Source organism: Taurulus bubalis, assembly GCF_910589615.1.
Source record: "Taurulus bubalis genome assembly, chromosome: 5".
Lineage (NCBI taxonomy): Eukaryota > Metazoa > Chordata > Actinopteri > Perciformes > Cottidae > Taurulus > Taurulus bubalis.
In genome coordinates this window covers 19,405,871-19,419,050 of record NC_136593.1, presented here as the reverse complement: position 1 = coordinate 19,419,050, position 13,180 = coordinate 19,405,871, and the positions used below count along the sequence as shown (strand labels likewise).

The 13,180-nt window shown below is 44.5% G+C and overlaps 3 protein-coding genes across 3 annotated transcripts; 1 reads left to right on the top strand and 2 right to left on the bottom strand.

Annotated features, from left to right (window-relative positions):
• Positions 1–455: 455 nt before the first annotated feature.
• Positions 456–3,686, bottom strand: adnpa (activity-dependent neuroprotector homeobox a; the record flags this gene model as incomplete). Its single annotated transcript, XM_079217986.1, has 3 exons — positions 456–3,086; positions 3,190–3,282; positions 3,579–3,686. The coding sequence occupies 3 exons, from the start codon at positions 3,684–3,686 to the stop codon at positions 747–749; spliced, it is 2,541 nt and encodes an 846-aa protein (XP_079074112.1). The 3' UTR covers positions 456–746.
• Positions 3,687–4,998: 1,312 nt separating this feature from the next.
• Positions 4,999–7,278, bottom strand: LOC306737072 (DEP domain-containing mTOR-interacting protein; the record flags this gene model as incomplete). Its single annotated transcript, XM_079218775.1, has 9 exons — positions 7,193–7,278; positions 6,930–7,108; positions 6,688–6,811; positions 6,376–6,554; positions 5,966–6,178; positions 5,732–5,872; positions 5,540–5,610; positions 5,225–5,329; positions 4,999–5,124 (listed from the first exon to the last, which is right to left on the bottom strand). The coding sequence occupies exons 1-9, from the start codon at positions 7,273–7,275 to the stop codon at positions 4,999–5,001; spliced, it is 1,221 nt and encodes a 406-aa protein (XP_079074901.1). The 5' UTR covers positions 7,276–7,278.
• Positions 7,279–10,886: 3,608 nt separating this feature from the next.
• Positions 10,887–12,573, top strand: mafbb (v-maf avian musculoaponeurotic fibrosarcoma oncogene homolog Bb). Its single transcript, XM_079217679.1, has one exon. The coding sequence runs from the start codon at positions 11,013–11,015 to the stop codon at positions 11,973–11,975; it is 963 nt and encodes a 320-aa protein (XP_079073805.1). The 5' UTR covers positions 10,887–11,012; the 3' UTR covers positions 11,976–12,573.
• The last annotated feature ends 607 nt before the right edge of the window (positions 12,574–13,180 follow it).

Sequence of the window (13,180 nt, the reverse complement as noted above, 5' to 3'; positions counted from 1 at the left end):
TTTTTTTAAGTATCACTTAAATGCTTAATGTAGTTAAAACAACATTTAGTAACAAATGTATTTTTACAAAAGCTTGTATTTGCAAAAGGTTTGCTATAATTTCCTCTCCCTCTGACCACATCCTTTACAGTTACCCAGATTTAAGCTTTGTTTCCATTACTTTCAAAAATGTATCAATGACTTAAATTGAAATTAAAAACCTAAATTGTTGCTTTATTTAATGTGTAATGCTCCACTATGTTCTGTACATAATGTTTTTAAAATACCTCTTGTATTAAACACATAGCACAAATGAGCAGATTGAGTAACTGGAGTAGGAAATTAAAAAAAAAAATCAAATGTTTTTATTAATCAAACATATTTACTAAAACATGTACATAAGCAGTTAGCATATCCTACACTTTCTAACTGTGAAATGACAATATGATACAGTTCATTGTCAGAGGAAAAAAAAAAAACACATGGAAGTGGGGAAGTAGGCATGGTTTCGTAAATCTTGTGACAATTAAAAGTGAATAAGATTGTATGAAGAAACTAACAAAGAAGAAAGGCTAACATATATACAATGTCACTTACATATACACTATAATGTAACTTCTTCTTCCTTCTCTCCAACACTGGGAACTAGTTCAACATCTAGAACCAAAGCGTTTTTGTCACCCATGCCATTTGACCAACCATTATTTTCCCCTCTTCATCTTAATTTACACACCTCCTCTCAACCAAGGCACACCTCCAAGCAGTGACTAACAGAAAGTCGTCAAAGCATTTGCGTTCCCATCTTGCAAAGTGCTCTCGTTCTCCGTAGGGGAATCGGCCGGGTTCAAAGGTTCCGGCTCTTCATCCAGGTTCGTTGCCTCCTCAGATTTTACATTCTCGTCTTGGTTTGTGTCGACACTTCCATTCTCAGTAGGTCCATCCTCTGTTTCTGGCTCACTGTCTGAGTCAATGGAAATCGTTTCTGCGCATGTACTGAGTTTTAAGGTACAGTTTAGTGTCTCACCCTGCTTGTTTTGGTCCGTGCTTGGAGTGCCAGACTTGAGGCCTCCAGATCTCCCTGTTGAGGTGTCACTAGGCTTGCTCTCCACAAAGAGCAAGTCATGCTTAACTTTGTTCACAGCGTACATGTCAAAGCCGAGCAGCACCGACAGCTTCTTGGTCTCACATTGTCTCTGGCACATCCTCCGCTTGTTTGAAAAGTGAGTAGCAATGTCGGATTTCCAGAGCCACAGACTAGCAGAGAGCTTCTCCTCTTCTTGAGAAGAGAGATATGGTCGCCGGTTGAAGTAGGAAGTCAGGAACTCTTTCCTGGCCTCATACGTCTTGTGCTCATAGCTTCTGGGATCCAGAGCAAGGCCATCAGAGTCAGACTGATTCCCAACAGTTGTGGAGGAAATCTTTGACTCCTGGCTCAGTTTCATCTTCTTGGGGTTGGACATGGCCTGCGTCGGGGGCTGCCTCTTGAGGAAGCCGGCCCCCGATGAGTTGAGAGTCAAGGCGGACTTGAAGCCTTGGCCTGCCTGGTTCCTACCAACCGCCCTGCACTGCACAAGATGCAGCGTGATTGTGGAGGCAACCATGTTACTAGTGTACACTCCGAGGCAATGAATGCACTTGTAGGTCATCTTTTTTTCAACGGGATGCATTGTTTGGAGCACTTGGTGCCTCTCCCTCAGATGCATGGCCAAAGCGTCCGAGATGGGACCTTTGAGAATGGTGAAACACAGCGGACACAGAGTCTTCCCAACCTCACTCTTGTACGGCAGTACGGAGAAACTTCTCGCAAATGAATCACTTTTCTTTTCAATGAGTCTGGGAGCGGCGAGTTTGACCTGAGGTAGACCACTATTCTGAGCCAGGGCAGATTGATCTTTACCATTGATGGATTCTTTCATGTTAAAAGTGAGCACAACCAGCTGTACGTTACTGGACTTATCTTGTTTGAGGGTGAGATCAAAAGTTAGAGGTGACGCACCAGGGGGTCCAACAAAGTCATCAGGATGAGCCTGAGCAACATGCTCGATGATTTTCTCAACATTGTGGAATGCAGAGTGGCACTGTGGACAGGTGAGCCCGTGGATTAGCATGTGGTTCAGCAGGGTATCGCTGGGCAGATAGCGGTTGCAAAGCAAACACTTGCTGGTGAAGTTATGGATTTTCATGATGTACTTGGCCAGTGCCCAAACTCTCTTTGCCTTGTGTGCACTCTCGAAATGAGCATTGTAAAGGTTTTCAGGAAAAAGCTCATTGCAAACTGTACATATCTTCCACTTCTGTGTCTGTGCCGTGTTTACACTGGCAGCATTAATTTCAGACACTGAGCTGTTGCTAGGAACTGTGGCACGCATCTGACTGGCTGCGATAGAGGACTGATTCTTAACAGCAGGGGCCGCTGGCTTTAAATAGCCAATAACTGGTTGTGCTGTTGGGTCAGTTCTAAGTTTTTGGCCTCTTATGACCAGAGGGGCCTTCTGAGCAGTAACTGGCAAGGATTGAGGCCTGGAGACAATAATGTTGGCATGTCCAATCATGGTGGTTACTTGAGCACCAATGCGCTCGTGGTACTCTACAACATGCTGTACTAGAGCCTCATAACTGCGAGTGGAAAACTGGCAGCGCTTACAGAGGATGTTGTTGCCATTCACAGGATTAGCCCCATTTTTGACAGATGATTCAGGAACCATAGCGAAATATGGTGAGACAATATGCCGAAAATGTTCTCTGTAGATGTGCCTTCTCACAACATTGTAGAGACTGTCCCGGAAGGTGCATTTTTTGCAAAAGTACATTGCTTTCTCCACACCATCTCCCTGCTTGACCCTGTCAGGAAACTGTTTGTCCTTCTTTCCCAGTGCAGCTGCCTGTGGGTTTCCATAATTCTGCCGCACTGTGCTGGGTATGTGGAATATTTTAACATGAGTCTCCAAAATTCTCTTGCTTGCAGTGAACGTGCAGTATGGACAGTTGAGCAGAATTTTACTCTCAAAGATTTTCCTGTGTACATTGCGGAAGTGATTCTTGTAGCCTGAGTAGTATTTGGAAGAAAAGGGGCACTCTGTGCAGCAAAATGGCTTTGATCTGTATTCCTAAAACACATTTGGGAGAGAGAGAAAACAACGCCGTTAAGATAAATACAGTGATTTGTATGTAAGCGTTTGAAAAGCTCTAGGACACAAAAGTAAGATTCACCTGTGTTTTAGAGTAAGATGGATCCCATGCACAGATATCAAGGCAAAGACTACCCTTTACAAATTGCTCATCAGGACAAAACTCTTTGAGCTCCTGTGGATGGATTTGAAAAGATAAAGGCATATGTTATAATACACAATACGCAGTTAACATACAATCAGGCACGGTTGACGGCATACAATACTTTGTAATATTGGCCACACAGACGCCACTGCTGACTCTTTAGTTTAGTTGGCCTTAATTGCTTTCACATTCGAGATAAACATGTTTTCTAAAAAGACATTTAAGACTGACAAAGGATTTAAAATACACAGCTACAACTACCTCTGTAGCATTGTTTTTCATTTTAATTTAGAGCTTCTACTTGCATGCAACTAAAACAAACTCACCTCAGCTGCCTCCTTGCAGTACTCCAGGCCAATGTCTCCAAGTGCTTTTTTCACTTGTTTCCTAGCTCTTCTAATTCTTGTCAGGTTATTCACTGGAAGCTGATACATCTCTCCTGTCAAACAGAAAACAAACGGCTCATTAGTTTGAGGTGACGTTCAGGCGAATTTATTAAAGCCAAATCACAGGCAGCAGATAATTAACAAGTCCGTTTTTAAACGTAACAATAATGACCAACTTTAAGAAGAGGCAGACTTCAACAAGGCGACACGCCCTTTCAACGCGTGTCTCTGCTGAATAAATCACTGTCAACGGATTGACTTATGGCTGGGTTACTTTCTCCGTGTTGAGTAACGCTACTACAGTTCCTCCAGCGGCCCAGCTCCGCTTCAGGGAGCGTGCCTCAAGTTAGCTTTATTACCGCCGCTTTGACCCGCAGAAAGAAACGCAGCCGGTCCGTACCCGCCCCGGCCTGTCCGTCATCTGGATGCACGTACCAGCCATACGACGAGCAATGGAGTTTCACAGCACATGTTGTTAGCTTTTGTAGGCTATTAGCTCTATTAGCTGTGTTGCCTGCTCATGTACGCGTCAATCACACAACATCACTTAGCTAGCGCCAAAGTTGGCGCCGCATAGCCGGTTACGGTTATTTATTTCTTCATTTTCACCGACGAAATCTGTCGCTGCCCTTTACTCACCTCGCGATACGTCCGAGGACTAGCTTCGTACGGGTTTCCTCGCTACATAAATTGCGAACAAAGACGCTGCCCGGCTGGTCGGGACGAACAGACTGGCGATGATGGTCGCTCTCCTCGGAGCCGGTGCTGATGCTCGGCTCCACGGCGAGCTAACTATGCTAGCTAGTTAGCTCTGACATCTGCTTTGCTGTCGCAGCTGGCTGGCTAGCTAGAGGAGTGAAATGCGGTTCAGATTGGTGCACAGCTCACGAAGACTCATGAACTGCCGACCGCCAGGACCACTACACGTACTCTGAGTAATGATTGTACTTGTACTGGTGGTCAGGCCGGGCAGCTAGCTACGTTACCCATTTCAAGTGAGCCAACTCTCAATCCAAAATGGCGACGACAAAAAGACGGAAGTCGTAGCAGGTATATGGGCAGGGGCTAGATCATGGGCTGGACGGCCCAAAGTTAGTGTTCATTGTGGTTGCATTATTACTATTTTGTATTTACAGTTATTCAAAAGCAAACATGTATCACTCAGGAATTGCTCTTGCCATGTTCATTAATTTTTCTTTTCAGAAATGACCACATGACCTCTACCCATGCAAGGCTATATATTCAGTCTAGGTTATAATTGACACCAAAAAAAATACATTACATCATGTTATATTTCAGTTTCAGCCAATGCAATTGTGTTCAATACAAGAACTAGACTTGAAAACTGTTGTGGTTGTTGTCATTCCAGCGGTTCCATAACTTCCAGAACAACAGTGCGAGGCCCTGTCATCACCAGTCTGTTGACTGTTCTGTAGTCCAGGTAGAGAACACACTGTCCGTTCACCTGGCACACAAACTGCCGCACCTGAAGAAGACGACGTGAGGTACAAAGGTCTTATTTTTGTCCCGGAGTAAAATATGATGTATTTCAATTTTGAGAGCCATGTGTCTGACGTATATCTGACCTTGACTCCTGCAGCTGCTGAAGGGCTTCCAGGGTCAACGGCCTGCACATAGCAGGGAGCGATGCCTCTGACAACAAAGCCCCATCCCATGGCATCTCCTATCACCTGTGAGGACCCGAGGGTGAGATAAATTGCACAATCTGTAGAAATTAAATGGAAACTCCCCAAGTAAATTTCCACTTTAAAGGAATGTTTTAGTTTTGTGCCTTACTGGCGTCATAATTATCCACTTTTCAACTTTGGAGGACTGTTGTTCAAGTTATGCTGAATTAATGTTCAAATCCTATCCATGATTAGGTTCTTAAAGTAACTCACCGTCAACACCCTCTTGATTAAAGGTGCCCCAGGCGCGAATAACTCTTCACATGTAAAATTTCTTCTCAGCACTGTAAAAGTGTTAAAGCGTTTCACACATTCACCATTTTCCAATTTTGGACCTCAATATATCCAATACTTTTGTCTTTAAAGACATTTTTTAAACATTTCTTACGTGAATATTAATTTCACACTTGCCTGATTTAGGATTGCATGTCACTAAAGCCGAAGACAGCTGGGCCAGAGGTGGAAATCCAGAAGAGTGAAGCTGAGGAGAGTTCAAGCTGCCTCCACGCCCACTGGTAACCTGCTTCAGATCTTTACTTAACCTCACTGTAATTACATTAGTAGTAACGCTATAATGTGATAGTTGACATTCACAACAAAGTGTATAGAGTGTCGAAAGGGTTCAAATGTTTTTTTTACCGGACTGGAAAGCAATGTTGCCTTCCTGAGGCGGGCTTTTGTGCAGGACAAACGGACTATCGGCATAGCTGTCCTCTTGTGTGGACACCGCCATGTCTTTGTTGTCGCCTTGTTCACTTTCGTTCAACAGTTCAGATAGGCGGCGTCTGCGGCGGAAATTGATGCAGAACTGATAGAGAGTTCCACTGTCAAAGAAATCATGCTTCTTTGCCACTAGTGGTGGGAGTAGGGGAGAGAGGGAGCACAAAACATCACCTTTTACAATGAATGGGATTTTTCACCAAGAGTTGATACGTGTATTTGCTTTAGATTGCAAAAGTCCCAGCTGGCCACACACTGAAGGCAGCCACTGACAGCCCGCTCATTCCTTGTGCCAGACATCAAAGGGCCCAATGAAGGGCTCCCCTCACCGTGCTGAATGATGCCATGCTCCTGCAATGCGCGGCACAGCTCCAGTCCCCGGCGCCGGCTCTCCGCCTCCCCGTTCTGAAGGAGCCAGTCGATCAGCTGGCAGCCAGGAAAGGAGCGCTGATACGCAACGCCATGTTCCTCTCTTAGCTGCAGAATGGACTTATTGTCCCCTATGAGACTGAAAAAACGGACACTCAAAAACACAGATCCGATGTGTCATAAACACGCAAATTACTTTTAAAAAGTGCTGGTTTACTCTACAGTTCAAGGTCAAATGAGCATACCAGCACAAAATATACAGCAGCTCTTACTGTTCATAAAGCCGTTGTCCTCGTATGAAGAGTTTCACCTCTCTATTGAAGGGAAATGTGCCATCATCTTTGCGGAAACGGTATAGCAGTTTGGCATCCTTCAATACTGGCCTCTTATCACAGACTAAGAAAAGGCAACGTACAATTTCTCATAAGTTTTTTAATTGCCCTGTCTCTAAATAAAGCTACAACAACATTTTCCCTGTTTGTCTTCCAATGTCTCTCGCTTACGTCCTCCTTACCGTGGTGGAGGATGTCATGATCCATGAGGTGCTGCATGAGGCAGACGGCTGTTGCTCGATCCGGAGCTTCCTTGTGGCTCACTAGCCAGTCTATAAGTTCCTGTGCCACAAAGCAGTTCGGGTACGTGCGCAGGTGGTAGCGCCGGTCCTTGATCAGTTTTCCGTCGTGGAGTCTCAACCTTGAAATTAAGTTAAAATCAGCCATATGTTTAACCTTAAACCGTGAATAAGTCATATATCTCCGCCGCTCTCTCTCTTCATACCTGAGTTGTTCTCCAGCAATCATGACTTCTCCTTTATGTTGTCTGGTTATGGCTTTTCTCCGAATGCTACTTGTTCGCTCCATGTTTGTTATATGTGGACTGGAAGGTTACGCAAAGCCGATTCTCAGTTATGGCCCTTTGTATTTACAAAATAGCCATTGAAACACACAGAACCCCATTTGCCTTGTGGGAAAGGTGTTGTGTATACAGAAAGAAAGGGAGACAACGACATGGTACATTTCTGTCAGGATGACACAGACTGAATTGCATTCGCCAAAAGAAAACTTTCCAGTGTTGACACTTTTATTCTTAAGGCTGAAGCTATCACTGGTTTTCTTGTTGGCGGTTTCGACGGTGCACAGGACACATAAGTCACATTTTATTTATTTATTGCATTTTTAAAGATACAAGTGAATGATTGTTGTTATCCGCATGATAGTCCTTTGCTAATTGTGTTCATGGTGCTAATTGTCCAGCTACGGTCAGTTAATAGATGCTGTGATAGTCTCTAGGTTACATATGGATGTTACAGCTTTCTAGAAGACACAACGTTATGGGTACACAGTGGATGAAATTGAATGAGGTCAACGTTTTAAAATGTGTGCCAGTGCTTGTCCTCTTATTATATGGGGTTCCTGCATCAGTTTTGTAATCAATGGCAACGCAGGTCATGTAAAGTGAGTCTGTGCTTCCAGCCTCTCAGACAGCATATAAATCCTGCCCACTTCGTAATAGAATTGGCAGCCTCAACCTTAACCACCTTTTTAAAGCACCTACATGACGGGTTGGAATTATTCTCTGTGACCACAATCAGTTCTCTGATGCAAATAAAGTGACGCCTTGTTTCCAAGAGCTGTTGTTGCAATGATGGCTTTCATTGATTATATTTGTGTGTGGAATTCAATGTGTTCAGGAGGTGCGAGTGGCTTCCTGCATGTGTTTTTGCGGCGAAATATGATCCCATTGTCTGCTGGCGATGTGCTCTTAAACTGTTCGCATCCTATCTTTAGCATAATGTCCCTGAGCCATCCTTGCTCAGTCACACTGTCTCCTCTTTTCCTTTATTCCCAGCAACTAAAGCTGACTGAAACAATACTGCTGTGTTCTTGGACAGCACTTTCTATTGGTTTTGGCTTGAGTCCTCTATCTTGTCAGGAAAGCTTTCCCTATCTTTAGGGTAAGCGCTGCCTGAGAGGGTCATCTCGGGGCAGGAACATCGCTTAACCCTTTGATACCTTTTGCAGCTGTGGCACCTCTGGACACCGCTAGGGGTGACATCGCCGAACCAGACAGCACATCCTGGAACATCGCAGGTTTTCATTGTGCCAGAGTTGTTGCCGAGCTGTTGTCAGAGGTGTTCCTGATTTATGGTGGGATGCTTTGCCCTTCTCTGGCTGTCGGGCTTAGGGCCGACCTTCTGTAAGACCAACACATGTTTAAGGGCTCTCCCACAGATGTTTGTAGCTCTGTATGCACACGTTCTATAAATGCACAAACATGGAAATGAATGAATATATACTTTCTTAATCCCCAATGGGAAATTTGTTGTCGGAGTAGCAATTTACAGACTAAAAACAACCTATTAAAAACAACAGGGATGAGAGATATATACGAAAATTAAAATAGCTGGGATGAAAGATATGTACAGCGCACCTGCTCTAGAAACTCCTGCTTGCAGCCAATGATGGAGCCTTCTTAACCAGCTTGTTAAGTCTGTTGGTGTCACCGGCTCCAATGCTGCTCCCCCAGCAGACAATAGCGAAGTACAGGGCGCTGGCCACAACCGACTGGTAGAACATCTCCAGCATCTTGCTGCACACATTGAAGGATCGAAGCTTCCTCAGGAAAAAGAGTCGACTCATCCCCTTCTTTTACACAGCGTTGATGTTGGCCTTCCAGTTCAGTCGGCTGTCGATGGAGGCACCCAAGTACCTGTAATAATGCAGAATTCAGGACTGTAACTCTCAAAACAGGAGAGATCCTGGACATATCCCCAAAACAAAGCAAATCAAATCATCAAAAAAAAAACGGACATGTATACAATTAAAGCTGCAAGCAGCGATGAACGGGCCCTCGCACCTTAGTGCATGTCGGGGCGACTGAAAATTCACACAAAAAGCGAGCATGGTTCCAAGAAACTTTTTTTAAAGTCTATATGTGATTCATGTGCCTACCAAATGTCATAACATAGGTGAAACGAGCACTGGGGCTGCTTTTATTAATATTTGTAGGGTGCACTAATGAGGCAATTTATGACGGGCTAGCCAAAAACCCATATCAAATCTGTATTTCCATCACCTTTGACACATGTGCAAAGTGGCTTTCTTATTGAAGTTAATTGGTCAATATCTTGGATATGCATTTGATATTAAAAAAAAGAGCTTTTGATGAGTTTTTAAAAGGCTTCATCCAATGATGGTCCACGGCTAAGTTTTTGTAGGAGTCGCTAGCAAGCTATTCTGTCATTATGAAAGTGTGAAACCTGTAATGATAACTCCCCCCCAAAAGGCATTTAAATTGCAGAATAATATTTAACATTATAGTTTCAATAGGGCCTTCGTTGTCGGTGCCCAAGCCCTAATTAAGAAAACACAGGACATAGAAAGAGCTGGACAGCCCTATTTCTAAAAAAAATGTCATCTGAATTGATCGAACAATATGAAATATTTGACTTGTATCCAAGGCATGGACAAATTCTAAATTTGTCACATACAAAAGCATAAGCTTGAGTTTGCTGGCCACAGAAGTACAGTTGTTCCTCTTGTGAAAGTCTGTGATGGTTCAGAGCTAGGAGTGGATTTTAATACTGGGACTGCTGCGGTGTCCGCTTGTGGCCACCAGGTGTCAGTGTGTCCCTGTGGACTAACGAAAGTGCACAGCGAGCACAATAGTAAAGACTGAATTGTCTTACAGCCTCCTTTTTTGTTGTTTAAGTAAAACGAGGCAGTAGCGGCAACTTATATTTATCACCACAAATGCAGTCGTACATTGACACTAAATTATGGCTGAAAAAAAATAAATTTGGGCGACATATGTTTAGCATATCGGCTTGAAAAACAATAAAAGCACAGCCTGCACGAGCCCGTGTGTGAAGGTATTTGACCAGTGTTATTCACACTGTGGTGAATCTAAACAAACACGCGGGATAAATAGGCCTACATGTAAAATGGAGGACAAGTCAAACAGTTAAAAAAGCATATTGCAGAAGATGGTGTTCCGCTGTGCAGACATTTATAGGTTTTGGTCAAATGATCATCACGAACAGCCCGTTGGGGGGAGGGGGAGGGGGGGGGGGGGAGGAGGAGGAGGGAAGAAGGGAGGAGGGAGGAAGGGAGGGAGGGAAGGAGGGAGGGGGGGAAGGAGGAAGGAGGGAGGGAGGGACAGACCCGTAGCGGCTCTTATGCAAATCGCCCATCTCAGCGTGTTTTTATTGGAGAGCAGCGTGGAGGTGTAGCCTGGAAGGCGTGACATCATGCCAATGCAGCTTTATGAAGAAAGTGCGCTTCTCCCGAGCAGGCAGAGAGGTGCGTCCAGTCCACTGGCGTCATCGGTGGACTTCTAGCGTGCGGGGACTGAAGCCAGCAAAAAAAAAAAAGGCTGCGCGGTGCAGATTTCCATTTCCAGTTCGCACAGAGTTTGATAAGGTGGGAGAGGCTTTTTACGCACGCGTGTTTCTCTTTTTTGTTCCAATCCTTATGAACTGAAATCAAAGTTTGGGATTACTGCCGTTTTTTCGAAAGTATACGCGCGATTTTGCTGACTGTATGAAATATCTGTGGACATTCGGAGCTCTCTGAAGAGACCAGCTTTGCCAGTCAGCATGAGCGATTCACATTTGGGACTGCAGAAAAACCCCATGGATTTCGTCAGCGACTTCGACTTGATGAAGTTCGGCGTGAAGAAGGAGGCGATGCAGGGGATCGACCGCTCCTTCGTCGGGCCATGCAGCCAGCTCCAGAGACCGGACTCCGTTTCCTCCACCCCCGGCAGCACACCTTGTAACTCGGTACCCTCATCGCCAAACCTCAATCCAAGCGAGCAGAGAAACAACCCCGGGGGCGACCAGTTCTGGATACCCAACAACGGGGGTTACCCTCAGCAGATGTACCCTCAAGCTTTCGGGCTGACACCCGAGGACGCAATGGAGGCCCTCATCGGCGCCACGGCGCAGCAGGGACACCCATCTGTGCCCCACGGCCAGCCGCCCCATTTCCAAGCTGAATACGACGGGTACGGCCACCTCAACGAGCCCGTCCAGCACTACGCGGGACTCCCGGGCCATCCCGACATGCAAGGCATTCACAGCAGCCACTGCCAAGACCCTTATATCAAAGACGACATGGGCTGCGAGTCTCCCCTGTCGGCGGACGAAGACCTGGACCTCGATGCGCACCACCCGCACAGCCGCCGCGACCGGATGTCCAACGCCGACAGTAACTTCTCCGACGACCAGCTGGTGTCCATGTCCGTCAGGGAGCTCAACCGGCTCCTCAGAGGCCTCGGCAAGGACGAGGTGATGCGTCTGAAGCAGAAGCGCCGAACCCTGAAAAACCGAGGTTACGCGCAGTCCTGCCGTTACAAGCGCGTCCAGCAGAAGCACGTTTTGGAGCACGAAAAGACCAGCCTGGTGTCACAGGTCGAGACGCTGAAACACGAACTAAACAGGCTGATGAGGGAGAGGGATGCATACAAACTTAAGTGTGAGAAACTGTCCGGTGCAAACTGTTACCACGAAACTGGGTCCACCAGTGACAACCCTTCCTCACCCGAGTATTTAATGTGACTTTGTTAATCTTCCTGCAGAACTGCTACTTTTCCATGGGGAGGCATTATGTTGACAGCTCGCCTTTGCTCCTTAACAAACAAGCCCGTGGATCCGCCAAGTTGTAATTAATGTTGGACAAAAGGATATTGCTCAAATCATTGTAATAGATACAACTAGGCAACAAGTTATGACACAAAATTACAATAAAGCATGCATGCAGGACATGCATGAAATGTTTTTTGTTTTTGTTTTGTTTTTATACAGGCGTATCTGTATTTTGTCTGAAAGAACATACTTGAAATCAGAGAATATTTCCCTTTTATTAATATACAACTTTAATCCTTCTGCATTAGTTACTCCTCAATCTTCATTCTAGTGATTTTGCTTTGCTTAGTTTTTGTAGCTCAAATTATATTTTGTGTCCATGCTTCCTTAAAATAGACAACATACAAATGATGTTTAAGCGGCATTTCTATTATTTTTTATGAAGCTGATTCTGCTGGACAGATGTTTTCCTTATTTGCTTTTCTTTTTAAGATAATATATGATTATGCAAATTGTTTTTCATCCACTATGTTTTTAATTTGCTATGGATCAATAAAACTATTGTGACTTTTTAAAATTGTGTCTCATCGGCTAATATAATTACTTTCTCACGACGACAACAAAAACTGTCTACACAGGGAAATATTTCGTCTCCCTCAAATGCACAATCTTCTTTCAAGTTAGTTATTGGTATTGTAGTTTGTTATTCTTATGAGAGCTATTACAACATGTTTTAAATTAAATTTTGCAATATACAAATTAAAAAGAAAATACTTTAAAATTGCTAAATCCACAAAAGGAAACACACACACACTACATCACATTATAGTGTAGTCTCTTATAGGTCGATATGAATGTGAAACTATTTTGTGCGCAGTGTAGATGCTAAGACGACAAGCACAAAACAGTTCCTCTATTATACCGTACATTATACTATGACCCCATACATTTTATTTTTAAATATACATAAATTAGTCTTTTTTTTATCCTATTATTACATTATTATTATAAGACGGTCAAAACAAGGAGCACAGTATCAGTGTTGTGTATCTGTTGGTCTGGTGGTGAATGAAAGGACGAGTGGCTTTCCCTCCTTCGCTGACCTTTGCCCTTCATGGAGTGCTGCTTCCTGTGGGACCCCGGCATGTGCGAGCGCAGGCGGCTGACTGGCAGGGGCT

Coding starts and splice junctions, on each gene's coding strand:
- mafbb (XM_079217679.1), top strand. CDS start 11,013: ATGAGCGATTCACATTTGGGACTGCAGAAAAACCCCATGGATTTCGTC.